The 25,496-nt window shown below is 55.6% G+C and overlaps 1 protein-coding gene and 1 non-coding gene across 3 annotated transcripts in view; one reads left to right on the top strand and one right to left on the bottom strand.

Annotated features, from left to right (window-relative positions):
- The window catches only part of TBC1D9B (TBC1 domain family member 9B), a 47,798-nt gene that overhangs the window by 11,102 nt on the left and 11,200 nt on the right, over positions 1–25,496 (bottom strand). For both annotated transcript variants that reach the window (XM_020282190.2, XM_020282188.2), the window contains exons 4-14: positions 24,781–25,009; positions 23,723–23,981; positions 22,082–22,289; positions 14,233–14,445; positions 7,408–7,569; positions 6,828–6,978; positions 6,091–6,305; positions 3,751–3,868; positions 2,140–2,425; positions 399–528; positions 174–272 (exon numbers count right to left, since the gene is read on the bottom strand). In XM_020282190.2, coding sequence (XP_020137779.2) covers positions 174–272; positions 399–528; positions 2,140–2,425; positions 3,751–3,868; positions 6,091–6,305; positions 6,828–6,978; positions 7,408–7,569; positions 14,233–14,445; positions 22,082–22,289; positions 23,723–23,981; positions 24,781–25,009 — 2,070 coding nt within the window. The remainder of the gene's footprint in view (positions 1–173; positions 273–398; positions 529–2,139; positions 2,426–3,750; positions 3,869–6,090; positions 6,306–6,827; positions 6,979–7,407; positions 7,570–14,232; positions 14,446–22,081; positions 22,290–23,722; positions 23,982–24,780; positions 25,010–25,496) is intronic.
- LOC142861734 (U4 spliceosomal RNA) lies at positions 11,961–12,101 on the top strand. Its single transcript, XR_012912891.1, has one exon. It is a non-coding gene; the product is annotated as a U4 spliceosomal RNA (small nuclear RNA).

The following is a 25,496-nucleotide window of genomic DNA, read 5'->3' on the forward strand; positions in this document are numbered from 1 at the left end:
CGTGATGCACAGCACCCTCCCAGGACACACACACCCAGGCAGCGTGGGGCAGGTGCAAGTGGACTCTGCATCCGCCCCGCTGTGTGCAGACAGCGCCTGGCCCAGCGCTGCAGCCCCCGCCCTGCCCTGCTGGCCGCCTACCACGCCCCCGCCCTGCCCTGCTGGCCGCCTACCACGCTTCTCTTGGCTGTGTCCTCCAGGGACTGGATCACTTTTAGCCTCTGTTTAAACCGCATCTGTTCAATGTCGTCGGCTCTCAGGCTGCTGAATTTCTACAGGCCAGAGGTGATTCAGTGAGATCAAGCTAAGCAGGAACAGAGGGTCACCACCCGCTGTGGCCATCTGAACCCCCCACGGCTGGATGGGAGGCCTGGCCAAACCAGCTTGGTGAATGCTACCTCATAGGACACTTTCAGAAGCTCAAAGATGTCCACCTCTGCAGGGGGGTCATCCCCACTGGTCAGCAAGGCGTGGAGGTGTGGGATGGGAGGGGAAACACTCTGCTTATTGACCACGTTATCCAGGTACCTGCAAGATTAGAGGACAAAGTCTAGACCACAGGCAGCAGGAATGTCTGTCTCACAGCTAGGTGATAAGGAGGGACCTGATTACATACAGACTCTCAATGGAGAGCTTGCTGAGGCCTGGGAAGCCTCCAGGAGGGCAGAGGTGTGCCACAGCAGGCCCCTGGCAAGTTGGAAAGCCTCAAGGCCTTGTCCCCTGAGGCCTGAGCTCCGAGGATACCAGCCTGTCTTCTGGGGGCCGTGGGCAAGAAATCTTCACAAGCCGGGACCTGCCCAGGTTGGGAGATAACGTGCTCCCTTTTCTGGTGGGTCATTAGGCATGTGGGGACTCCCTGCCATGGCCAGGAAGAATCATGGACCGAAGGGGTGAGTCTCAGGAAAGAGCTGGGAGAAGGCCTGCTGTGGTGGTGTCATCAGTGGCCCAACGAACTGGCTTCTCCAGGGACACATCCCTGAGGACAGGGCTCTCCTCTAGCCAGCCGACCTAGCCTGGCCAGGGCCCCATGCCTCACACTCAGATGATAGGGTGTGGCTGGCAGCCCCGCACCCCTTGGTCCTAGGCAGACCCCAGCTCCTGAGGAGAGGCCCTACCTGCCTGCTGTAGGAGGTGGGCAAGCAGGCCAGCCACACACTGGCTGCTGGCTGGTGTCTTGACAAATGTGTGGACCCAAAGTACCATAGTTCAGAGCAGGGAGGTGACAACCCTGCCAGGTCTACAGGGCCCCAGTCAGCACCTGGGCTGGCTCAGCAGGCAAGGGGTCTGGGAGCACTCTAGGCCAGGCCAATATGCCTGTGTGACATGCAGGACTGAAGAGCTCAGGGCATGGGCCAGAGTGAGACTGGGAGGGGGCATGGGCTTAAAGGCCAGGCTGGGAGACAGCGCCTTTGGCCAGAGGACCAGCTGTGGTATGGGGAGTTCTCATGTCCCAGGTGAGGGACAGGGTCAGTTCTAATCAGAAAGAGTCCTGTGGGATGGTGGCTGGCGAGACTGATGAGACCATGAAGCAGCAAGCACTGCCCAAGGAAGGGATGCTGTGGGCCTGGACTAAGGCTGTGGGCTGCAGGGAAGGGGCTGGATCCCAGAGAGAATCTGTGAGGGGTGGGGTGGGGTATGGGAAAGGAGGAGGAGGGCCTGCATGACCCTGGGCCTCAGGTATGACCGCCAGGCATCGGATCGCTCAGCTGCCATAGCAAGTCCATAGTAGGCCTGCTCCCACTAGGGCACGGGGACAGCGATGCCACTGAGCTTGGGAAGGTAAGGGATGCCTAGCCTCTGCTAGAGGCCAGGCCCCACTGTGCCAGCCATCTCCTGACCACCAACAGGACTCCTGTTGTTGGATCTTGGCTCTGGGTGTCCCCATGGGAAGTGTCCTGACCCGACATCTGAGCGGCAGCCATAGCCAGGGTGCTCTGCCTCCCACCCCTGCGTCATTTCTCCAGTGTTCATCACCACCCAGGCACTGCTTCGTCTCCCACTAGAAAGGAAGCTCACTCCTGGCCCTGGACAGCCCCAGGCCTGGCATGTGGTGGGCGTGGTGACAAATGCTGCACCCAGGGCTGGTGAGGGGTGGGCTCTGTGGTCAGCCCCTGGGAAGGAAGGAGCCCGGCACGTCACCTGCCCAGCACGGTCATAGCCTCGCCCTCGTCGCTGCAGCCCAGCAGCTGCTCCATGTTGGCATCCAGGACGGCCAGGGCCACCTGCAGGATCACCTTGATGCCCTCGTAGAAGAAGCAGTCGACAATGACCACGGCACTCTCGAAGGGCATGACGCTGAGGAAGAGGGTCAGGAACCACGACAGCGAGATGCTGGAGATCACCCCCAGGTCCTGCATCTTCTCTGAGAGCTGGGGCAGAAAGTCCCTCGTGAGCTCTTCGAAGATGCCCTGGTCCACCAGGGCTCCTGCGGAGGTGGAGGGAGCATGGGGTGAGCCCACACTGTGGCCTCAGGCACTCCTCAAGGTGGGGCCAGGTCTAGGGCTCGGGGGCCCAGTGGTCCCTGCCACTTGGCCCTACCAGCTCCATACAGTGAGGGCTGAAGGGAGCACCGGTGCGGGGTGACAGCAAGGAAGGAGAGAGCCTGCACGTACGTGCCCTTCTACAGCGGCCAAACCATGGTATGAAAGGGCTGTCTCTTCCACTATACTTGAATTTTCTTTTGGGGAAATACTAGTCTCTTCCTGAAGGTGTCAGAAGTAAGCAGTGGCCTCAGTGTCTTGTTTTGATGCCTGTGAACAGGTGCAACCCTGAAGGACCCCAAGAGTAGTAACTCCAAGCACCAAATAGTAGGGGAAGGGAATCTTAGAATAACAGACTTAAATATATGTATAATTAAATACATATATGGATATAAGCCCACGTCCATTTCATTTCCATTTCCATGTGAGAATACATCTTTTACTGGATGTCAGTTTATGAAGTTGAAGTTGGGCAAAGGGTACATGTGGGTATATATATTATGCTTTAGTTTTTTTTTTTTTTTTTTTTTTGAGACAGAGTCTCACTTTGTTGCCCAGGCTAGAGTGAGTGCCGTGGCGTCAGCCTAGCTCACAGCAACCTCAAACTCCTGGGCTCAAGTGATCCTCCTGTCTCAGCCTCCCGAGTAGCTGGGACTACAGGCATGCACCACCATGCCTGGCTAGTTTTTTGTATACATACTTTTTTTAGTTGGTCAATTAATTTCTTTCTATTTTTAGTAGAGACGGGGTCTCGCTCAGGCTGGTTTCGAACTCCCGACCTCAAGCGATCCGCCCGCCTCGGCCTCCCAGAGTGCTAGGATTACAGGCGTGAGCCACCTTGCCCGGCCTATGCTTTAGTTTTAATGTCTGAAATTTTCTATAATAAAAAAGTTTAGGAAAAGTGAGAAGGATGGGAATTTAGGCTCCAGGAGGACTTTTGAAAACCACCAGATGTGTAACAGCCTCTAATTCTCATAGGCAGTAACTCCTAGGGAGCCCGAATGAAGTCTGGGCAGGAGTCTCAGCCACGTAGGCAGACAGTTGGGGCGTCTGTGTCAGCTTGTCCCTCTCTGGCGGTGTGACTGTTTCTCAGATTCCCACTCTGTAAGGCGGGGACAATGCCTGTGTGCAGCCTCAGGACGGCTATGAGGCCTACAGATGCTCACCTGTGGGGAGAACTCAGCACGGAGCCTGGCCTGGGAAGGACTGCTACCCCATGGCAGCCACCGGGCAACTGGAGACTAGGCAAGGGAGCGCCTGCGACACTCACCCACCACCCTGGTGTTGTAGTAGTCCGGCAACATGCGCTCACAGAGGGCCACCAGGAGCCAGAAGGCCTCCTCCTCACTGCCATAGAGCAGGAGCACCGAGGTCACGATGTTCATGGCCTGCCGGGCACAGAGACAGCGGGGGAGGCTCACACTGCTGGCCCCCAAATAAAACTGCCCCTCCTCCAAAAGTGTCCTGCACCAGCATTCTTCTCCAATCAAGTCTGCCCCTCAGGACAGCCTGGCGTTTGGCAATGAGAAGCTGTCCCAGCCCAACTCTCGGATATTTGCCAAAAGGCAATTTGTAGGAAATCAATTTGACAGAGACGGTCATCTAACTCCTTTGAGCTGAGCCAGAAGGCACCAGACGAATGGGGAAGGCGGACACCCGGACATCACACTTCTGAGGAGTGGCACCTGGCACTGGAGGTGTGACGCAGGGCCAAGTGGACACGTGAGTGAGCGTGTGGCCGGAGCCCGCAGAGGCAGGAGACGGCGGTGCCCGCTGGCTGCGGGGCCGATGTGGCAGAACTGGGACTGCACAGGCCTAATAAGACTTTCAGGGCAAACAGAAAGCCATTTGACCTGGCCAGGGAAATGCACACTAGATTTAAAATCAAAAGCTATGAGAAATGCTAGATTTAAAATCAAAAGCACAGTGGATACCTCCTCATACCCATTACTTTAAAAAGAGAAAACCAGTAACAGAATATAACAAGTGTTGTAGAGGATATGGAGAAATTGGAACGCTTGTGAATTGCTGGTGGGAATATAAAATAGTGTAGCTGCTGTGGAGAGTCCTCAAAAAATTAAAAATAGAACTATTGTACAATCTAGCAATTCTACTTCTGGATATATAGCCCCCAAAACTGAAAGCAGGTATTCAAACAGATATTTGTATGGCCACGTTCACGGCAGCATTATTCACGATAGCCAAGAAGTGGAAGCAACCCAAGTGTTCATCAGTGGATGAATGGAGAAACAAAATGTGGTATATTCATACCATGGAATATTATTCATCCTATGAAGGAAGGAAATGCTGACATATGCTACAACCCAGATGAACCCCAAGGACATTATGCTAAGTAAGATAAGCCAGACACAAAAGGACAAATATCGTGTGATTTCACTCACACAAGGTACTTAGAGTAGTCAAATTCATAGGGACAGAGTGAGATAGTGGTTGCTAAGGGTGGCTGGGGGTTGGGGAGCGTTTAACCAGTACAGAGTTTCAGTTTTGCAACATGGTAAGAGCTCTGGAGACGGATGGTGACGACAGTTACACAACAATGTGAATGTATTAATTCCAGCTAAACAAACTGTGCACTTAAAAATGGTTTTGATGATAAACTTTACGTTATGTGTATTTATTTTACCACACACACAAAACAATCAAACGCTGCTAGCACCCAGATGAGAAGCACACAGAAGACAACTTAATACATGGCATAGAGATGAGATGAACAATTAACACTGTTTCTATCTATTGTTTTTTTTTTTTTTGAGACAGAGTCTCACTTTGTTGCCCAGGCTAGAGTGAGTGCTGTGTCATCAGCCTAGCTCACAGCAACCTCAAACTCCTGGGCTCAAGCAATCCTCCTGCCTCAGCCTCCCGAGTAGCTGGGACTACAGGCATGCGCCATCATGCGTGGCTAATTTTTTGTATATATATTTTTAGTTGGTCAATTAATTTCTTTCTATTTTTAGTAGAGACGGGGTCTCGCTCAGGCTGGTTTCGAACTCCTGACCTCAAGCAATCCGCCCACCTCGGCCTCCCAGAGTGCTAGCATTACAGGCGTGAGCCACCGCGCCCGGCTGTTTTAAAATTACATCTTCTAGGCCGGGCGCGGTGGCTCACGCCTGTAATCCTAGCTCTTGGGAGGCCGAGGCGGGCGGATTGCTCAAGGTCAGGAGTTCAAAACCAGCCTGAGCAAGAGCGAGACCCCGTCTCTACTATAAATAGAAAGAAATTAATTGGCCAACTGATATATATATAAAAAATTAGCCGGGCATGGTGGCGCATGCCTGTAGTCCCAGCTACTTGGGAGGCTGAGGCAGAAGGATCGCTCGAGCCCAGGAGTTTGAGGTTGCTGTGAGCTAGGCTGACGCCACGGCACTCACTCTAGCCTGGGCAACAAAGCGAGACTCTGTCTCAAAAAAAAAATAAAAAAAAATAAAATAAAATAAAATTACATCTTCTGCAGTTGGGCTCCTTCCCCGGATGCACAGGGCAGAGTCTCGGGTGTGTGAGGCCACCACACGGGCCCAGGGCCACAGGGGCCTGCTCCTGCGAGCCTCTAGTGGGGAGATGCTGTCTCTGGGACCCTGCTAAGCCCCTTTACCTGGCAGTACCCGATGGTGGGGTTCCGGAAAGCATAGGCAGTCAGCACCCGTCGGAGCGCGGCAATCCCCAGCTCATTCTGGAAGGCGGGGTGCTCAGGCATGGATCGGTGGAGGTCTCTCTCGATCTCCTCCGTGGCCAGGCTGCACTTCCCCGTGGACTTCCCCACCAGCTCTGCGTAGTAGCCGGGGTGAGTTACCATCTCATTCCAAGCCCCTGGGAGACACAGGAAATAGCTGTCTCTCTCTTCCTCTCAGTACTTTGGGGGCAACAGCAGGGCAGAATGGAGACATCAGTGCCCCACAGAGGAGCAAAAACTATGGGATCAACCGGGAGGTGTGACACAAGGTTTCCCCAGAGACTGCTCCTGGGGAGGGGCGCCCCACCCAAGAAGCTGGAGCAGCTGACCTGCCCTCCTCCTGGGTGGCAGGGCGGGGGGCGGTGGTGAGGGCTGTCTGAGCCTATCCCAAGAAAAGGAGGCTTCGTGGGGGCCCGTCTGCCTACCACTGAGGGTAGGAAGGCTCCAGCAGAGTACTGGGCCCTGGCCTTGCCCTTCAGGATGCTGCCCTGGCTTGGGCCCCACACACAACCCAGAGCATGGCTGCCTGGCCTGAGAGGGCTGTGGCCTCCTGCCAGCCAGCCTCAAGAGGTGCCCGAGGGCCAGGCCAGCTCACGAGAGGAGAGCCGTGGGGGCCTGACTGGCTGGGCCAAGGCCATGGGTGGCCGGACCCCACTCACCGGAGAAGAGGAGCCACAGCTCTCCCCGGAGGCTCTCAGGGACACCCTTCAGGACCAGCTCCCGCGTCCTGGCCGTGCGGTACATGCATACACCACGCCCATATTCAAAGAAGTGGATGTTCCATGATTCTTCTTTCATCTTCTCCTTGGCCTGAAGGAAAAGCAAACCAAGGAACTTGGGAGCTGAAGTGCGTTTCGGAGCTTGGAAGCCCAGGTGACAAAGCCCTCCTCCCCTTTCTTCTCTGAGCCACAAGAAAGCCTGCTATGTAAAAAATCTAGACGGTGGCAGCCAGCAAGCCCAGACTGCAAAGTGGTGGCTGGCAAAGATGCAGGCGCAGCTGAGGCTTAGCTGGACCACACCACCATGCTAGCGCCAGGAGGCGGCTACGCAGCAGTGGGCAGCCTCTTCCCTCGGGACGCCCAGAGTCCACAGCAAGCAGCACCGGCAGGCAGGGCAGGGGGGCTCTCCCCAGGGACCAGCTGGTCCCTCTCACACTGCTGAGTACAGCCCCCAGAGGCCACTGCCCGTCAGGGAGCCCAAGGAGCCCAAGGAGGCTGTAGCACTGTGCCCAAGGCTCACCCCTTTGGCTCCGAGGTCCTCCATGGGCGAGTTTCCCTGGAAGAGCTTGAGCAGACCCTGGGAAGCAGTCGGCGCCTCCTGTGCACAGAAGCTCTGGTGGCTGCTGAGGGGAGAGGCCAGGCTGGTGGGCTGCTCTGGCACCTCCTGAGGAGCTGAGGAAGACTAGAAAATAAAACAGGGAAGGGGAGGCCCTAACAACGGAGCTTCCTGGGGCCTCTATTGTGCACGTCCACCCATATTTGGACAGTGATGCCTGTGAAGAAGGGTCATGGAGCTGGACAGCACTGGCTGGGCACAAGGCCATGGCTGCAGCCCAGACCTCAGCCCTCTCTGGCAGGCTGGACACCCACCCATGCTGGTGAGTCAAGGGTCTCAGGGGAAAGTGGGTTCTGGGCTCATCCTGTTGGGCCCTTATGTCAGTAAGGTTGGTGCAAAGGGGAGGAAGAAATCCCATTTTTATCTGGGGGCACACCCCTCTCTACTCTCAGGCCCGATGCTTTGTGAGCTCCACGGAGGCCTGGGTGATGGCCCCTATGACATTGGTCTGGGCTCGGGGATGGGTTCAGGTGACTGTGTAACCTGGCTGCCACCAAGGAAATGCAGTAGGGCCTCTGCAAGGAGTGTTGGGGTGAGCCAGGCAGGACACAGGTCTGCTGCCACCATCCTGGTGCTCCATGGGCCTGAGAGGGACGCCGTCCTGGCAGGAAGCAAAGCCCAGTGGGAGGCCCCAGCTGGATGACAGGCTCTGCAGGCCAGTCAACTCCTGCGCACTCGGCTCTGGCCTAGGCCGGGATCTCTGTTCCCCACACCCTCCTGTCAGCTCTGGTCTACCCAGGGCCAGAGGTCCTAGAACACTTCACCTTCTCTGTGATTCTTAAGAGAACCCTGACCTTGATTGTGGTGATAGTTTCACAGGGGTAGACCTATTAAAACTTAGCAAACTGTACTCTTTAAATATGTACAGTATATTGTACATCAATTTTATCTCAAGCTGTTTTTATTGAAAAAGGAAAAAAGAAAGAACTCTGTTAGGTTCATACCCACAGTCTACCCCTCTACCCTTAGCTGGTGCTGTAGAAATGGACCGTAGGTGCACCTAAATTTTTATAACAGAATGCCTGCACCCGAGGGAAGGGCCCAGGGCAGGCCAGCCATGCCCCGACTGTGGACGTTCTGCCTCCGGCCTGAGCTTCCCCACAGGGACCAGGACACAGGTGGGCTCGCAGGACACAGAGCACCTCAGAGAATCAAAAATCTCAGTGCCAAGAAAGGAGACAAACTCCAGGATGTGTCCTACATGGTAGACACACGTTCCCAGTGAGATGGCCAGCATGGCCCCAAGCGGGCGGGCCCGGCTGCTTCCAGCCAAGGCCAGGTCAGGTCATACCTTATAGATGCTCAGTGCTGCCTATGACCCTGCACTCTCCCAGTTCAGTCCTGTTCCCTTCCCCTGGGTAACCATCTCACACATCTGTCCAGCACAAATCTCCAAAACCACCTCCCATCCTCACCTCCTACTGACCCACACTTCTCATTTCTGTTTAAGTGAACGGGCACATGCCAATGCGACCTGGGCCCTCTACCACACCTTCCCACCCTCTGCCCCACACCTGAGGCCATTCTCTGGCCAGGGCCCCAGCCCCAGTGTCACCTCCTCCCCTCCCCAGGATGTGCCCCGAGGCACAGTCCTGCTGCAATAACCCTCCCCCAGTTGCAGGCACTGCTCATCCACACACCCTTTGATAAGACTGCCAAGGCATACACTATGGCACGTGCACTCAGTGGGTCTATGTTATACTACAACTGAAAAGCCAGCTCCCACAGTAACCCCCGATATGCTGACCGTTAATACAGTTTCTTCAGAGAGTTGCCTAACCTCATGGTATCCTTCCCCACCCCAAGTGTTTTTCCCTGTCAAAAAGAGTATGTTGGCCGGGCGTGGTGGCTCACGCCTGTAATCCTAGCACTCTAGGAGGCCGAGACGGGAGGATTGCTCGAGGTCAGGAGTTCGAAACTAGCCTGAGCAAGAGCGAGACCCCGTCTCTACTATAAAGAAATTAATTGGCCAACTAATATATATAGAAAAACTTAGCTGGGCATGGTGGTGCATGCCTGTAGTCCCAGCTACTTGGGAGGCTGAGGCAGTAGGATCACTTGAGCCCAGGAGTTGGAGGTTGCTATGAGTGAGGCTGACGCCACGGCACTCACTCTGGGCAACAAAGCGAAACTCTGTCTCAAAAAAAAAAAAAAAAAAAAAGGGTATGTTTATGCTGCAATAGTTACCTCTATGCTATAATAATATCTTTTTTTGTTGTTTTTTTTTTTGAGACAGAGTCTCACTTTGTTGCCCAGGCTAGAGTGAGTGCCGTGGCGTTAGCCTAGCTCACAGCAACCTCAATCTACTGGGCTCAAGCAATCCTGCTGCCTCAGCCTCCTATGTAGCTGGGACTACAGGCATGCGCCACCATGCCCGGCTAATATTTTTCTATATATATTAGTTGGCCAATTAATTTCTTTCTATTTATAGTAGAAACGGGGTCTCACTCTTGCTCAGGCTGGTTTCGAACTCCTTACCTTGAGCGATCTGCCCACCTCGGCCTCCCAGAGTGCTAGGATTACAGGGGTGAGCCACTGCGCCTGGCCAATAATATCTTTATATAGTTCCCTTAGTGTCCCCTCTTTTTTTCTGCTTTGATCTGGAAGTTATAACACATTACGTTTAATTGGCAAAGTAGAGAAGCATGAAGGCAGGGTATACATTCTTAGATCTATTGAATTATATCAGCTGGAAACATTATAGTAAAGATACATTAGTGTCTGTTCAAAGAGGCAAACCTAAATATATCTTGTCATTTTATGGGGTAATGGCACAAGTTTTAGTATGACTACTGAGATTTTAAAAACTCACCTTTTGAGATATTAAACTGGTTTTATGCAAGTCAGCATAAAAGAAGATGGTTAATGACAGTGAATTGAAGATGCCAAGATAGACAATCCACATAACTAAAAATGTATTATCTTTCATATATCATCAGTATGACATACACTCTGAGAAGTAAAGACTAACAGTTTTTCCTGAATTAATCGTACTTTTTAAATTTTTAAAAATTAGTTGTATTTTTAAATGGACTAGAATAGTGGTTTTCAAACCTGGCTGTGCTTCAGAATCCATTGGGGAACTTGTCAAAATGCATAATTATTTGCTGCCACACCCAGACTTACCCAGCATATCCATGGATGTGCTAGGATTTGGGAGTGCATTTAAAGAGGTGCCCTTTAAATAGTGCCCCCTCTTTTTAAGATAATGTCAATGATCTTTTATGGGCAATATTGAAATTACCTGGTAATCCTCTTTTTTCACTCTCTTCCCTCTCCCGCCAATATGTGACTTAAAGGATATTCTTTCGATCTGAATTAATAAAGCAACCAATGTGCTCAGTCTATATTCCACATCCCTTCTCATTGCATGCTTTCATTGTGCTATCTCCAGTGCCATAATGTCCCCTCCATCCTCACTATTTAGCCTTGTTTCTACAGTAAATACATTCAATGTTCCCACCAGTTCTCATGCCAAAGCTTCTTCAATCATTTCTTGGTTGTCTGGAGTTTGTTCTCCAGTAGGTTCCCCAGAAGCTGGTGCAGTCACTGAATTCCTCTGCACATCTTTACAGGCTGTGGGCTCTATGGATAAGGGTCAGTCTGACTGGGTATAAAAGTCTTGGGTCACAGCTTCTTGTATTGTGTATCTTTTTTTTTTTTTTGAAATACAACTTTATTCTGACTCTAAACGAAAAGGAATAAGAAGGACAGTTAACAAACAGGATTTCACCACCAAATATTGTGATGTGACTGTAGCAATCTTATATTTGAAACTCAAGGAGGAATCACCTGCATTCCAAAACAGCTAAATATGCAGGACCAAACAATGAAGGTATTTTTTTTAAACTGCCATTCACTCCAAAGCCCATTCATCTTGGTACTGTATATCTTAAAAATGTTACTCTATTTTTATAAAATGTTACTACAGTATCAAAAAATCTGACCTGATGCCTCTCTGATCTTCATTCCTTCATATATAACTTGGTCTTTTGGTTGCCCAAAAGAATTTTTAACTGGATAGATGGATGGATGAGTGGGTGGATTGACTGATTTACACACACACACACACACACACACACACACACACACACACACACACACACACACACTCTCTCTCTCTCTCTCTCTCTCTCTCTCTGCTGCCCAGGCTGGAATGCAGTGGTGTCATTATAGCTCATTGCAACCTCAAACTCTTGGCCTCACGTGATCCTCCTGCCTCAGCCTTCTGAAGTGCTAGGATTACAGGCGAGAGCCACCATGTCCCTTGCTTCTCTCAAGTTTCTGTTCCAATGTCACCTGATCAGAGAGGCTGCCCATGAACACAAGATAAAATGGAGCCCTCCTTTCCCCTGGCACTCCTGAGCCCCTCATCCTGCTTTGTTTTTGTCTACAGCCCTTGTCATGGCCTGACATATACATTTATTGACTACTATCTCACTAGACTACAAGCTCTAAGCTTTGCGCAGTGGCAGTATCGTAGCCAATGAGGTTTATCCGAGGCGCGATTATTGCTAATTGAAAACTTTTCCCAATACCCCGCCATGACGACTTGCAATATAGTCGGCATTGGCAATTTTTGACGGTCCCCACGGGGACTGGATTTAAAAAAAAAAAAAAAAAAAAAAAAAAAGAAAAAAAAAAAGAAAAAAAAATACAAGCTCTAAGAGGGCATGTGTCATGTCTACTTTGTTCATTGCTTTACTTAGTGGGTAGAACAGCAGCTAGTACCTAACGGGAATGTGGTAAAGACGTGCAGGATGAGCAAGTGGACAGGGCCCAGGAAGGTGCCAGACTGGTACTTAACTCGCCATTAGGCCTATTGTTCAAGGTGTGGGGCCTCGTGAAGGCACAGGTGTCTTGACTGCCCTGCTCATGGCCTCGTCACCCAATCCAACTTCATCATTTCTTGAAATCCTAGATAAAGCCCAATCTCCTCTACACCCTTCTTAATGTGGCCAATCCACTCTGATTCTGCCCGCCACTTCCCACCCCATCTGTGTATGTAATCATGTATTCAGCATCCAGGGGTGGACAATTTAAAGGCCTGCTGGGCCAGATCCATGGGGCTCTAGGGCACTGAGGCCCTTGCAGTGCCAGTGCTGGTGGCCTTGGGGGTAGGGCCCTGTAGGGCCAGGCTGCTGATTTTTCCAGAGAAGTCAGATTTGTGGACTTTTATAGGGATTCTTCTAATGGTTAAGTGTTTTACAAATTCAGACTGAACAACAACAGCACACCCTTCTTATCATACCAGGAAGCAAGGAAGCCACCAGATGACCAGGAATGTGTCCAAGGACTTCCCAGGAGCCAGCCCAGATGAGCCCCCTGGTCACAGATGAAAAGAGAACATGACTGTCATGGAGGGACACATGTCAAGTTGTTCATAGTTATACTAAAAGGTAAACACAAAGAACTCCTTGCTTACATTTGGAGGATACTAGAAAACCAACTCATCATTACTTTGACAACTGGTGAATAAAAGAAATGAGAAAAAGATTTACTCTGCCTTTCCTATATATAAATTGTGCCTCTGGGTAACTGAATCGTCAATGAGGGTGGTTTCTCTTTGTGGGAGCATTCCAGCTACCAAACAGAGGGGTGACAGTGTGAGGCTGCTGCCACCTTGCGATCCCCAGTGCAAGCTGGGTCTGGCAATGCTCTCAGCGACCGGCAGTTGCACACAGAGAGGTGACTGGCTGCCATGCACCTCTTGCTGAAAACACACAGTGCCTCAACGCTGCCTACAGGTACAACTGCCCAAATTCAATCGAGGTTCTGGATCTCACTGCTCAACCAAGTTACAGGAAACAAGGGACAAAGGAACTGTTCTATGACTGCAGGGGATGCAATCAGCAAAAACCAGACTGTGAGAGACTCTGTACCACAAATGACCCAATTCCTTCAACAAAATACCGCAAGAGAAAAACTGAAGAGGGCAGAGCAGACACCTATAGATTAAAAGGGACTTAAGAGACATAGCAAACAGCAGTAATGTATTTTTTGTGTACCTCAATTCAAATAATCAAACTATAGTAAGTACATCTGCACTCAGGGAAATGTGAATACAAGTATCTGATGCTATTAAGGAATTACTGTCAAGTCTGTTGTTACAATAATTATATTACTGGTTTGTTTTTTGGTTTTTTTTTCGGAGATGGGGTCTCACTCTGCTGCCCAGGCTGGAGTGCAGTGGTGTGATCATGGCTCACTGCAGCCTCGAACTCCTGAGCTTAAACGATCCTCCTGCCTCAGCCTCCTGAGCTGCTGAGAATATAGGCATGAGCAACTGCACCCAGCCAGGTGAGTCTTTAAAAGGGGTCTCTACCTTCAAGAACTTCAGATGGAAAGACTGACAGGTAAAGGCCACGTGAACAAATGAGAGGCAGACAGGCCTCCCCAGCGCCCCCATTGCTCTCAGTGCAGCTGGTGCTCAGGAAGGATAGAGAAGGCCCCTCAGGGGAACTGGCAAAACGCTGGGCAAGAAAAGGACTAGGGGGTGTGGGCGGCGCTGCAGTGGTCACTGGGAGGTGGGGAGTGTGGCTGGGACATCTGAGACCATGGTGCTGGGTCAGGCTGTTCATCTGTAACACAGGGTGGTCTCTTTCCAGCTCCCACAAATCGTCCTCTCAGCCCAAGGCCCACAGCATGCACCATTGGGCCAGGTGGTGGCCACCCTGGCTCTTCCCTGGCCCTGACCCCACCTGGCTGCTCCCAGGGGGCCCCTCTCACCTCTGGGCCTGGGTCCACAATGCTGACTTTCCTCCCCTCGAAGCTGCTGCCTGGCTGCTTGGATGGCGTTTTCTGGAGGAAGTCGGAGATCCTTTGAACCAAGAAATCACGGTCTTTCAGGTTGGCAAAGAGGAAGGTCATTTTACTTTTGGTGCTAATAGACAGAGGGCTGGGCAGGACACTGGAGCTGTCAGCTTTTTCAACAATGGTCACCTGAGAAGACAAAAGCACTCTCTTGGGCATTTGCATCTTAGGACCTGACGCTGGGTGTGCTTTGTGAATGTGCGACGACCACAGTTGTCCAGGGTGCCTCTCCTAAGCACAGTGCAGTGAGTGGCTGGACTGGATTCATACTGACTCTGCCACCTACTGTGTGTGGCCTCGAAAAGCTGCTTGCACATCTAAGTTCTGTTTCTTCCCTGTTGATGGGGGTGAACAGGGTGGTCATGCAGGGCCTTTCTGAAGGTGACGATAAAAACAGAAAACGCCTGGCCCAGCTGCTGGTCCTGGCTGGCTGCTGGAGAGATGCAGTCGCTGCTCTGCTCTACAGCAGGATGAGCACCCCTCACCTGCATGGCCGTCCCTAGCACTTGTTCCCAGCAAAACTTCGTGACAGTGTGGATTCCGGAGCTTGGCTCTGATGCCCTCTGGGTGTGGCTGCTGGGCTTTCAGTGGGCGCAGAGCCCGAGGCCCACAAGGAGATGGATAAGGGAGTTAAAGGCCAGGAACAGGCAGTAGGCGTGAGTGCTGGTAAGGGTGAGTGGGGAGCTCGTGCTGAGGACATCTATGGGGACCTGGTGACTTAGCTGATCCCTGGTCCAGCGAGTGAGGCACTGGGGAAGAGATGGGGCAGAGGCCTGGAAACCGCCTTCAGGTGTCAGTGAGACTGGCTTGAGGGAGGCAGAGAAGGCCAGAGAACTGGGTCAGGGTGAGCAGGGATGGGGAATGGCGGATGTGTGTCTGCCATCCAATGGGGGCAGACACTCACAGTGGCCTCACAGGTCACAGGAGGCAGGGGAGGCTTCTTCTGAACCAGAAGATGCTAGAGGAATCTAAGCAGGGCACCAACAAGCTCTGATTGAGATTTTATTATTATTTTTATTTTTGTGAGACAGTCTCACTCTATTGCCTGGACTAGAGTGCCGTGGCATCTCAAACTCCTGGGCTCAAACAATCCTCCTGCCTCAGCTGCCCAAGTAACTGGGATTCCAAGGATGCGCCACTACGCCAGGCTAATTTTTTCTATATATTTTAGTTAACCAATTAATTTCTTTCTATTTTTAGTAGAGATGGGTCTTGCTCTTGCTCAGACTGGTTCCCAACTCTTGACCTTGAGAGATCCTCCCCCCTCAGCCTCCCAGACTGATAGGATTACAGGCATGAGCTGACTGACATTTTAAACTTCACTGGCTGTTGTGGAAGGATGTGTCATAAAGGAGTTAGGTTTAGTCAGGACTCCAGTGGTACCCCCAAAAGAAAACAGGCTGGGAGTGGTGGCTCACACCTATAATCCTAGCTCTCTGGGAGGCTGAGGTGGGCGGATCGTTTGAGTTCAGGAGTTCGAAACCAGCCTGAGCAACAGCGAGACCCCGTCTCTACTATACACAGAAATAAATTAATAGGCCAACTAATATATATATAAAATTAGCCGGGCATGGTGGCGCATGCCTGTAGTCCCAGCTACTCGGGAGGCTGAGGCAGGAGGATAGCTTGAGCCCAGGAGTTTGAGGTTGCTGTGAGCTAGGCTGAGGCCACCGCACTCACTCCAGCCTGGGCAACAGAGCAAGACTCTGTCTTAAAAAAAAAAAAGAAAACACTGCATTGGGTGGTAGTGGAGGAGAGGAAGCCTGACAGGGAGCCCGAGGGAGGCCCTGTGGGTAGGGAGTGGGGATGAGGAGAAGGGAGGAGCAGTGGGTAAGGAGTGGGGATGAGGAGGAAGAGAGAGGGGCAGTGGGTAGGGAGTGGGGATCAGGAGGAGGAGGGAGGGGCAGTGGGTAGGGAGTGGGGATGAGGAAGAGGGAGGAGCAATGGGTAGGGAGTGGGGATGAGGAGGGAGGGAGGGGCAGTGGGTAAAGAGTGGGGATGAGGAAGAGGAGGGAGGGGCAATGGGTAGGGAGTGGGGATCAGGAGGAGGAGGGAGGGGCAGTGGATAGGGAGTGGCGATGAGGAGGAGGAGGGAGGGGCAGTGGGTAGGGAGTGGGGATGAGGAGGAGGAGGGAGGGGCAGTGGGTAGGGAGTGGGGATGAGGAGGGAGGGAGGGGCAGTGGGTAGGAGGTGGGGATGAGGAGGAGGAGGGAGGGGCAGTGGGTAGGGAGTGGGGATGAGGAGGGGGGGAGGGGCAGTGGGTAGGGAGTGGGGATGAGGAGGAGGAGGGAGGGGCAGTGGGTAGGGAGTAGGGATGAGGAAGAGGAGGGAGGGGCAGTGGGTAGGGAGTGGGGATGAGGAGGAGGAGGGAGGGGCAGTGGGTAGGGAGTGGGGATGAGGAGGAGGAGGGAGGGGCAGTGGGTAGGGAGTGGGGATGAGGAGGGAGGGAGGGGCAGTGGGTAGGGAGTGGGGATGAGGAGGAGGAGGGAGGGGCAGTGGGTAGGGAGTGGGGATGAGGAGGAGGAGGGAGGGGCAGTGGGCAGGGAGTGGGGATCAGGAGGAGGGAGGGGCAATGGGTAGGGAGTGGGGATCAGGAGGAGGAGGGAGGGGCAGTGGATAGGGAGTGGCGATGAGGAGGAGGAGGGAGGGGCAGTGGGTAGGGAGTGGGGATGAGGAGGAGGAGGGAGGGGCAGTGGGTAGGGAGTGGGGATGAGGAGGGAGGGAGGGGCAGTGGGTAGGGAGTGGGGATGAGGAGGAGGAGGGAGGGGCAGTGGGTAGGGAGTGGGGATGAGGAGGGAGGGAGGGGCAGTGGGTAGGGAGTGGGGATGAGGAGGAGGAGGGAGGGGCAGTGGGTAGGGAGTAGGGATGAGGAAGAGGAGGGAGGGGCAGTGGGTAGGGAGTGGGGATGAGGAGGAGGAGGGAGGGGCAGTGGGTAGGGAGTGGGGATGAGGAGGAGGAGGGAGGGGCAGTGGGTAGGGAGTGGGGATGAGGAGGGAGGGAGGGGCAGTGGGTAGGGAGTGGGGATGAGGAGGAGGAGGGAGGGGCAGTGGGTAGGGAGTGGGGATGAGGAGGGAGGGAGGGGCAGTGGGTAGGGAGTGGGGATGAGGAGGAGGAGGGAGGGGCAGTGGGTAGGGAGTAGGGATGAGGAAGAGGAGGGAGGGGCAGTGGGTAGGGAGTGGGGATGAGGAGGAGGAGGGAGGGGCAGTGGGTAGGGAGTGGGGATGAGGAGGAGGAGGGAGGAGCAGTGGGTAGGGAGTGGGGATGAGGAGGAGGAGGGAGGGGCAGTGGGTAGGGAGTGGGGATGAGGAGGAGGGAGGGGCAATGGGTAGGGAGTAGGGATCAGGAGGAGGAGGGAGGGGCAGTGGGTAGGGAGTGGGGATGAGGAGGAGAAGGGAGGGGCAGTGGGTAGGGAGTGGGGATGAGGAGGAGGAGGGAGGGGCAGTGGGTAGGGAGTAGGGATCAGGAGGAGGAGGGAGGGGCAATGGGTAGGGAGTGGGGATCAGGAGGAGGAGGGAGGGGCAGTGGGTAGGGAGTGGGGATCAGGAGGAGGGAGGGGCAGTGGGCAGGGAGTGGGGATCAGGAGGAGGAGGGAGGGGCAGTGGGTAGGGAGTGGGGATCAGGAGGAGGGAGGGGCAGTGGGTAGGGAGTGGGGATCAGGAGGAGGAGGGAGGGGCAGTGGGTAGGGAGTGGGGATCAGGAGGAGGAGGGAGGGGCAGTGGGTAGGGAGTGGGGATCAGGAGGAGGGAGGGGCAGTGGGTAGGGAGTGGGGATCAGGAGGAGGAGGGAGGGGCAGTGGGTAGGGAGTGGGGATCAGGAGGAGGGAGGGGCAGTGGGTAGGGAGTGGGGATCAGGAGGAGGAGGGAGGGGCAGTGGGTAGGGAGTGGGGATCAGGAGGAGGGAGGGGCAGTGGGTAGGGAGTGGGGATCAGGAGGAGGAGGGAGGAGCAGTGGGTAGGGAGTGGGGATCAGGAGGAGGGAGGGGCAGTGGGTAGGGAGTGGGGATCAGGAGGAGGGAGGGGCAGTGGGTAGGGAGTGGGGATCAGGAGGAGGAGGGAGGGGCAGTGGGTAGGGAGTGGGGATGAGGAGGAGGAGGGAGGGGCAGTGGGCAGGGAGTGGGGATCAGGAGGAGGAGGGAGGGGCAGTGGGTAGGGAGTGGGGATCAGGAGGGAGGGAGGGGCAGTGGGCAGGGAGTGGGGATCAGGAGGAGGTGGGAGGGGCAGTGGGTAGGGAGTGGGGATCAGGAGGGAGGGAGGGGCAGTGGGCAGGGAGTGGGGATCAGGAGGAGGAGGGAGGGGCAGTGGGTAGGGAGTGGGGATCAGGAGGAGGAGGGAGGGGCAGTGGGTAGGGAGTGGGGATCAGGAGGAGGAGGGAGGGGCAGTGGGTAGGGAGTGGGGATCAGGAGGAGGGAGGGGCAGTGGGTAGGGAGTGGGGATCAGGAGGAGGGAGGGGCAGTGGGTAGGGAGTGGGGATGAGGAGGGAGGGAGGGGCAGTGGGCAGGGAGTGGGGATCAGGAGGAGGGAGGGGCAGTGGGTAGGGAGTGGGGATCAGGAGGAGGGAGGGGCAGTGGGCAGGGAGTGGGGATCAGGAGGAGGGAGGGGCAGTGGGTAGGGAGTGGGGATCAGGAGGAGGAGGGAGGGGCAGTGGGTAGGGAGTGGGGATCAGGAGGAGGGAGGGGCAGTGGGCAGGGAGTGGGGATGAGGAGGAGGGAGGGGCAGTGGGTAGGGAGTGGGGATGAGGAGGAGGGAGGGGCAGTGGGTAGGGAGTGGGGATCAGGAGGAGGGAGGGGCAGTGGGTAGGGAGTGGGGATCAGGAGGAGGAGGGAGGGGCAGTGGGTAGGGAGTGGGGATGAGGAGGAGGGAGGGGCAGTGGGCAGGGAGTGGGGATGAGGAGGAGGGAGGGGCAGTGGGTAGGGAGTGGGGATGAGGAGGAGGGAGGGGCAGTGGGTAGGGAGTGGGGATCAGGAGGAGGGAGGGGCAGTGGGTAGGGAGTGGGGATGAGGAGGAGGAGGGAGGGGCAGTGGGTAGGGAGTGGGGATGAGGAGGAGGAGGGAGGGGCAGTGGGCAGGGAGTGGGGATCAGGAGGAGGGAGGGGCAGTGGGTAGGGAGTGGGGATGAGGAGGAGGAGGGAGGGGCAGTGGGTAGGGAGTGGGGATGAGGAGGAGGAGGGAGGGGCTGTGGGCAGGGAGTGGGGATCAGGAGGAGGGAGGGGCAGTGGGTAGGGAGTGGGGATCAGGAGGAGGAGGGAGGGGCAGTGGGCAGGGAGTGGGGATGAGGAGGGAGGGAGGGGCAGTGGGTAGGGAGTGGGGATCAGGAGGAGGGAGGGGCAGTGGGTAGGGAGTGGGGATGAGGAGGGAGGGAGGGGCAGTGGGTAGGGAGTGGGGATGAGGAGGGAGGGAGGGGCAGTGGGTAGGGAGTGGGGATGAGGAGGAGGGAGGGGCAGTGGGTAGGGAGTGGGGATGAGGAGGGAGGGAGGGGCAGTGGGCAGGGAGTGGGGATCAGGAGGAGGGAGGGGCAGTGGGCAGGGAGTGGGGATGAGGAGGGAGGGAGGGGCAGTGGGTAGGGAGTGGGGATCAGGAGGAGGGAGGGGCAGTGGGTAGGGAGTGGGGATGAGGAGGGAGGGAGGGGCAGTGGGTAGGGAGTGGGGATGAGGAGGGAGGGAGGGGCAGTGGGTAGGGAGTGGGGATGAGGAGGAGGGAGGGGCAGTGGGTAGGGAGTGGGGATGAGGAGGAGGAGGGAGGGGCAGTGGGTAGGGAGTGGGGATGAGGAGGAGGAGGGAGGGGCTGTGGGCAGGGAGTGGGGATCAGGAGGAGGGAGGGGCAGTGGGTAGGGAGTGGGGATCAGGAGGAGGAGGGAGGGGCAGTGGGCAGGGAGTGGGGATGAGGAGGGAGGGAGGGGCAGTGGGTAGGGAGTGGGGATCAGGAGGAGGGAGGGGCAGTGGGTAGGGAGTAGGGATCAGGAGGAGGAGGGAGGGGCAGTGGGTAGGGAGTGGGGATGAGGAGGGAGGGAGGGGCAGTGGGTAGGGAGTGGGGATGAGGAGGGAGGGAGGGGCAGTGGGTAGGGAGTGGGGATGAGGAGGAGGGAGGGGCAGTGGGTAGGGAGTGGGGATGAGGAGGGAGGGAGGGGCAGTGGGCAGGGAGTGGGGATCAGGAGGAGGGAGGGGCAGTGGGCAGGGAGTGGGGATGAGGAGGGAGGGAGGGGCAGTGGGTAGGGAGTGGGGATCAGGAGGAGGGAGGGGCAGTGGGTAGGGAGTGGGGATGAGGAGGGAGGGAGGGGCAGTGGGTAGGGAGTGGGGATGAGGAGGGAGGGAGGGGCAGTGGGTAGGGAGTGGGGATCAGGAGGAGGGAGGGGCAGTGGGTAGGGAGTGGGGATGAGGAGGAGGAGGGAGGGGCAGTGGGCAGGGAGTGGGGATCAGGAGGAGGTGGGAGGCCATTTGGTTGGGTGGGGGGATCGGGAGGCTGACCACCTCAGCAAAGTTTGGAGCGGTCCTTTCCTGGGTGAGCATGGGAAGGGCACGGTTGGGAGGGAACTGAAGAGTCCACTAGTCACACAATGGAGCTGGCAACAGGGGAAACGCCTGTGAGCCCCGCTGGCTGGACTGAGAGCAGGCGTGTTCGGGACGGTCAGTGCTGGCTCAAGCACTGTCCTCCACGCAGGCCAACTGCTGAGGTGTGTCGCAAGAGCAGGGCTTGACCCTCCAGTGAGCCGGTCCTGCTTCCCCAGCTTGGCCAGAGTTCTCTGCCACTCAGACGTCAAGGGTCCAGCAGGAAAAATGTATCTGGGGCCTCAGGTGTCAAGACGACTCCTTGGCCCACCCCGAGATCTCGGAGCTGAGTCAGCACAGCACCTAGGACAGACTTACTGAGCCCTGGTGCCAAGAGAAGGTTGGGTCGGGACCACGTCTGGGCCTCTCAACCTGGAGATTTTGGATCTATAGTTCTTTTGAGCCTTTGCCTCTAACTTACCTTGGGGAAACTGAGGCAGCATATTCTCCCACATCTATTTACAGCTACACCTGCAACTTGGGGACTTTGTGCAAATGCCAGGGAGATGTCATTGCTTTAGGTTTTTAATATAATTAAAATACTGTGGTTTAAGTTTTAACTTAAGAACCTCACTGTGCTTCATATAATTAAAAACAGCCACTGCTCTGCTGGGCCATGAGGAAGCCCTGAGACCTGTCAGTACCTTCTGTCCAGGAGGGTCCCTGGCTATCCACACCCCTCCACTGCAGCTCAGGACAGACGGCCTTGTTTCCACCAGGTTCACTGTGGAAGCCCAGGAAACCCAAGAAAGAGCATTCCCAACAGGTAAGAGCTGACCCCCACAGCTCTGCTGGAGCCTGAGCCACAGCCAAGGCAGCCACACGGGAGGACTTGGTCAGGTGGCCTCTGAGTGATGTGGTGGGACTGGCTCAGGGACAGGGTCCTCTAAGCCCAGACAAGGAGCAAGAATTTGCCAAAATTCAATTGCAAGGCCTGGAAGGCAGGACAAATGGACACTCACCCACGGGAAGCCCCGAGCTCTGACCAAAGAAGCATGGGTCCTTCCTGAAGTTCCTCCCGTCCCAGCAGGAGCTCTCCCAGAACGCCACTGCTCTGTCTCTCCGCTAGGTGAGGGTTCCCTGAGGGGGCAACCAGGGCACCCCCACCCACCCTGCTATGGCTCCAGCCTCCAGCAGAGGGCAGGTGCTTGGGGAGGGTTTCATTTGACCACAGACCTTCTGTGTGTCCCGTCACTGAGTGCCACAAGACCGCCCAGGCTGCTCACCTCCCTCAGGGGTATGATGAGGTGGCAAGCATCCTCCTCCTTGCTGGCAAAGCAGATGTAGTTGTTGGAGATGAACATCTGGCCAGGGATGTGCAGCTTGTTAAACGGCGTCCACAAGGTGCAGCCTGTGTGGCCATCCAGCCGCTCATCCCTGGGTAGCCGGAACGTGGCCCGGTAGCACTCGTTCTTGGCTCGGGCGTCCAGGTCTCTGGGGAAACAGGTGGGGGGTTGGAAGGAAAGGGGACAAGAGCCAGCGCCAGTACACCCTCAAGGGGGCTCAGGGCCTCCTCGGGCCTTGGTTTCCACGTTAGATTCAGGAACTTTAGGGCTTTTCCGTGAGCAAGTCATGCCCAGGGATCTTAGCATTCAATAAAAGACACATGTTAAATGACTAAGTAGAACATGGGATGTTCACATGACTAGCAGAGAAGTGACTAGCAAATAGCATGCCCTGGAGACCTGACTGCTCTGGACAGGCCTGGAGGCTGACCTGGGCAGTGTATGACCCTTCCCTGGTACCACAGGGCGGGTAGTGCCCAGAACCCCTGCACTTGCCAGCTCAGACAGAGCATGCTGCAGGCCCTGGGGCTTCTCCGCAGTAGGGAGGCCCGACGCTACCCTGAAGCCGGGACGAGCCGTGCTCAATAGGGAGGTGAGGAGCTAAAACTACAACACGGTGCCTGCTGCTCATGGAGATGTACATGGGAAGTCTGATGGCTGTGAAGGCGGCCTTGCACCGCCCTTAACTTTTCAGTGGTTCTGTCCCCATAAACCTCTCCCAGCCCCCAAGGGAGCATCCCACCCACCTTGGGCTGCCAGCAGCCTGACCACCCACCCTGACCAACAGTGCCAGATACTGTCGATTTCCAGCCCTGCTTGTTTTCCTTCTAAAAGGTGACAAGCCACCCTGTCACTGTCATCACAAGGGTGATGTCCTTGCACAATGTTCTGGTCCTGAAGGCACACTCGAGTCTGGGCCTAGACTACGGCCTGTGGGTACAAGCCATGAAATGCCTGGTGGGGGTGAGGTCTCTGAACAGTGTAAATTTGGTGATGCCCACCCTGATTGAGTGACCCAGGAGCCCAGGGAACCTCTGAGACCTCGGCCAGCCTTGCAGGTTTCCCATGAAGCTATAACCTAGGAGCTCCAACCGAAGTGATCTGGAGGGGATAGCACCATGATCCATTCCTTTGTTTACCAATCCCAAGGGACAGGGCAGTGATAACCTGAGACCTGCACCTGGCCTGTCTCCCCTGCTGGCTTCAGGCCCTAGAGGCCTATAAGGGTTCTTTGGCCAAGGGGTTTTGAGGAGAGCTGTCAATCACGGTGGGGTAGAGGCTGTGCACCCCAAGCCCAGAGTACCCCGAGCATGCCTGGCCAGGTGGTTACATCCCAGCTGCACTGTTCACCAGCTAAGGGACCTCACCTCTCTGTGCCTCAGGTTCCTTCCCAAGCACCTTCTCATCATGGGGCCGTGAAACATAAGGTATAAAGAGCGTCCTCCACGTTGGCGGCATGCTTATCACTAATGTCCCTTGTTGCCTCCCCACACAGTGCTGCAGTGATCTGCTGACTGGGCCTCCTTCCCGAGTGGAAAGCCCGTGAGTCTGGTGCCCTCCCACCTCCAGAGGGCAACACACCGCTTCAGAGCTGAGATGTTCCTGTGTGGCCGGATGGGCCTGGGCAGGGCCTTGTCCTCCAGGAAGCCCTCGCTGTCCAGTAGCTGCCTCATGGCCAGGTTAGCCAGCTGCTCCATGAGCTTGAAGGTCTCACCGATGTTGAGGAGCATGGAGAAGAAGAGCTCCTGGTCACGGGTGTCCACACGGATGCTCTCAGGGAAGAGGAGGGTGGCATTCTTCTCCAGCCTTGTGACATCCACCCACTGCACCACGAGGCTCACTGGGTGCCCACAGGAATAGACACGCCACTGATCAGAACCAGGTAAGGTGGGGCTCCCGACCATCCGCACCCAGGACCACCCCGGGTGAGCCGCTCTCAGAGGCAGCATTTCCTGTGTGCCCCTCAGGACCTGGGCCCGGCTATGCTGGGACACGAGCTCCATGAGAAGGGCATGGGCCATCAGGATGGCCACTGCCTCCCAGACCAATCACCCTTGGTGAATGCCTGCCTCACCCGAGGCTGAAAGTGAAAAGAATGAATGTGCACAGGTGAACTGGTTGAGACAGAGGCCCGAGCAGCTCCACCAATGGGAGCACACCAATGTGTGAACGGTCACAGCATGGGGTGACCAGCACAGAGGATGCCAGTCTCTGCTGGCAGGGAGGCGACTGGTCACCAGCCTTGACAGGTGAATGGCAGAGGCAGGAAGGGGCACAAGGAGGCTATGCGCTGAGGGAGGCAGGCTTGCTGGGTTTGGGATCATGGTGCTGGGGCCCCTTTCTGGGTGAGGCTGTGCCCAAGGCACTGCACGACCTAGAACGATCACTCAGGGCAGATGTGTGCCCGAACGCACCAGCTTAGAAGAGGGTAGGCCTGCAAATAAGGTCACGTGGGAGAGTCCCGCCAGTGGGCGGCGGGCACAGTCAGAGCCTGCCAGGAGGAGGTATACAGCAGGCCCTGCGGAGCTAAGTAGCTTATGGGTTCCAGGGAGACCCCTTTGGAGGCCATGTGGGGACATATGTCGGGGGCCGAGAGGGAGTGGTGGGGCTGAGGGTGACAGCGGCCTGGAGGTGCTCACCTTCCTTCCCTAGCAGGAAGGAGTAGAAGCACAGGTGGTTGACTGTCAGGTAGAGCCAGCCCTGCCGGGGCACTCTGCCCTTCCAGAAGCTGCAGGAGTAGTAGTTGACCAGCTTCTCGCCCTCAGGCATCCCAAACTGCTTCCGCATCTTTAGCTCCGCCTCCTTGAACTTCCCCGGGTCTTCATCTCCCTGGGGCTGCAGGTTCTTGTTCTCTTCTGCGATGATGCCCTGGAGGAAGGCAAGAGGGCCTGGCTTCTAGCATGCTCCTGGGCAGGCCCAAGAGCGGGCAGAGGGGCAGAGGGGCCCCTTGGAGGGCTGAGCCCTTTCCCTCTTCCTGTCATTTCTGTTTGACTTGACCGTTCCTTTGTTAAAGTGCTGTATCAACGGCCCAAGTTCTAAGCAAACCTTTGAGTGACCCATCCCTGAGTTTCTCCCAGGAATATATGAGATGCAAGTGTTATTTCTGTTTTTCTCTTGTCAATCTGTCTTTTGTTACAGAGCCCCAGCCAGGAACCTAAACGGGGAGGAGAAAAGGTCTCTCTTCCCTACACCAGCACCAGTGGGCTGCAATGTGAACACCTCCTCTCTCAACCCGCCTCTGGGCCCCCTGGAATGCTCCTACAGAAACTAGCTCTCTGTCTGGGAAAGGGCTCTGGCACCTTCCTCATCATTAAGGTCCTGCCTTGGTTTTCTGTGGCCCCTGGTCCTATAGAGT

Source organism: Microcebus murinus, chromosome 17 (assembly GCF_040939455.1).
Source record: "Microcebus murinus isolate Inina chromosome 17, M.murinus_Inina_mat1.0, whole genome shotgun sequence".
Classification (NCBI taxonomy): Eukaryota; Metazoa; Chordata; class Mammalia; order Primates; family Cheirogaleidae; genus Microcebus; species Microcebus murinus.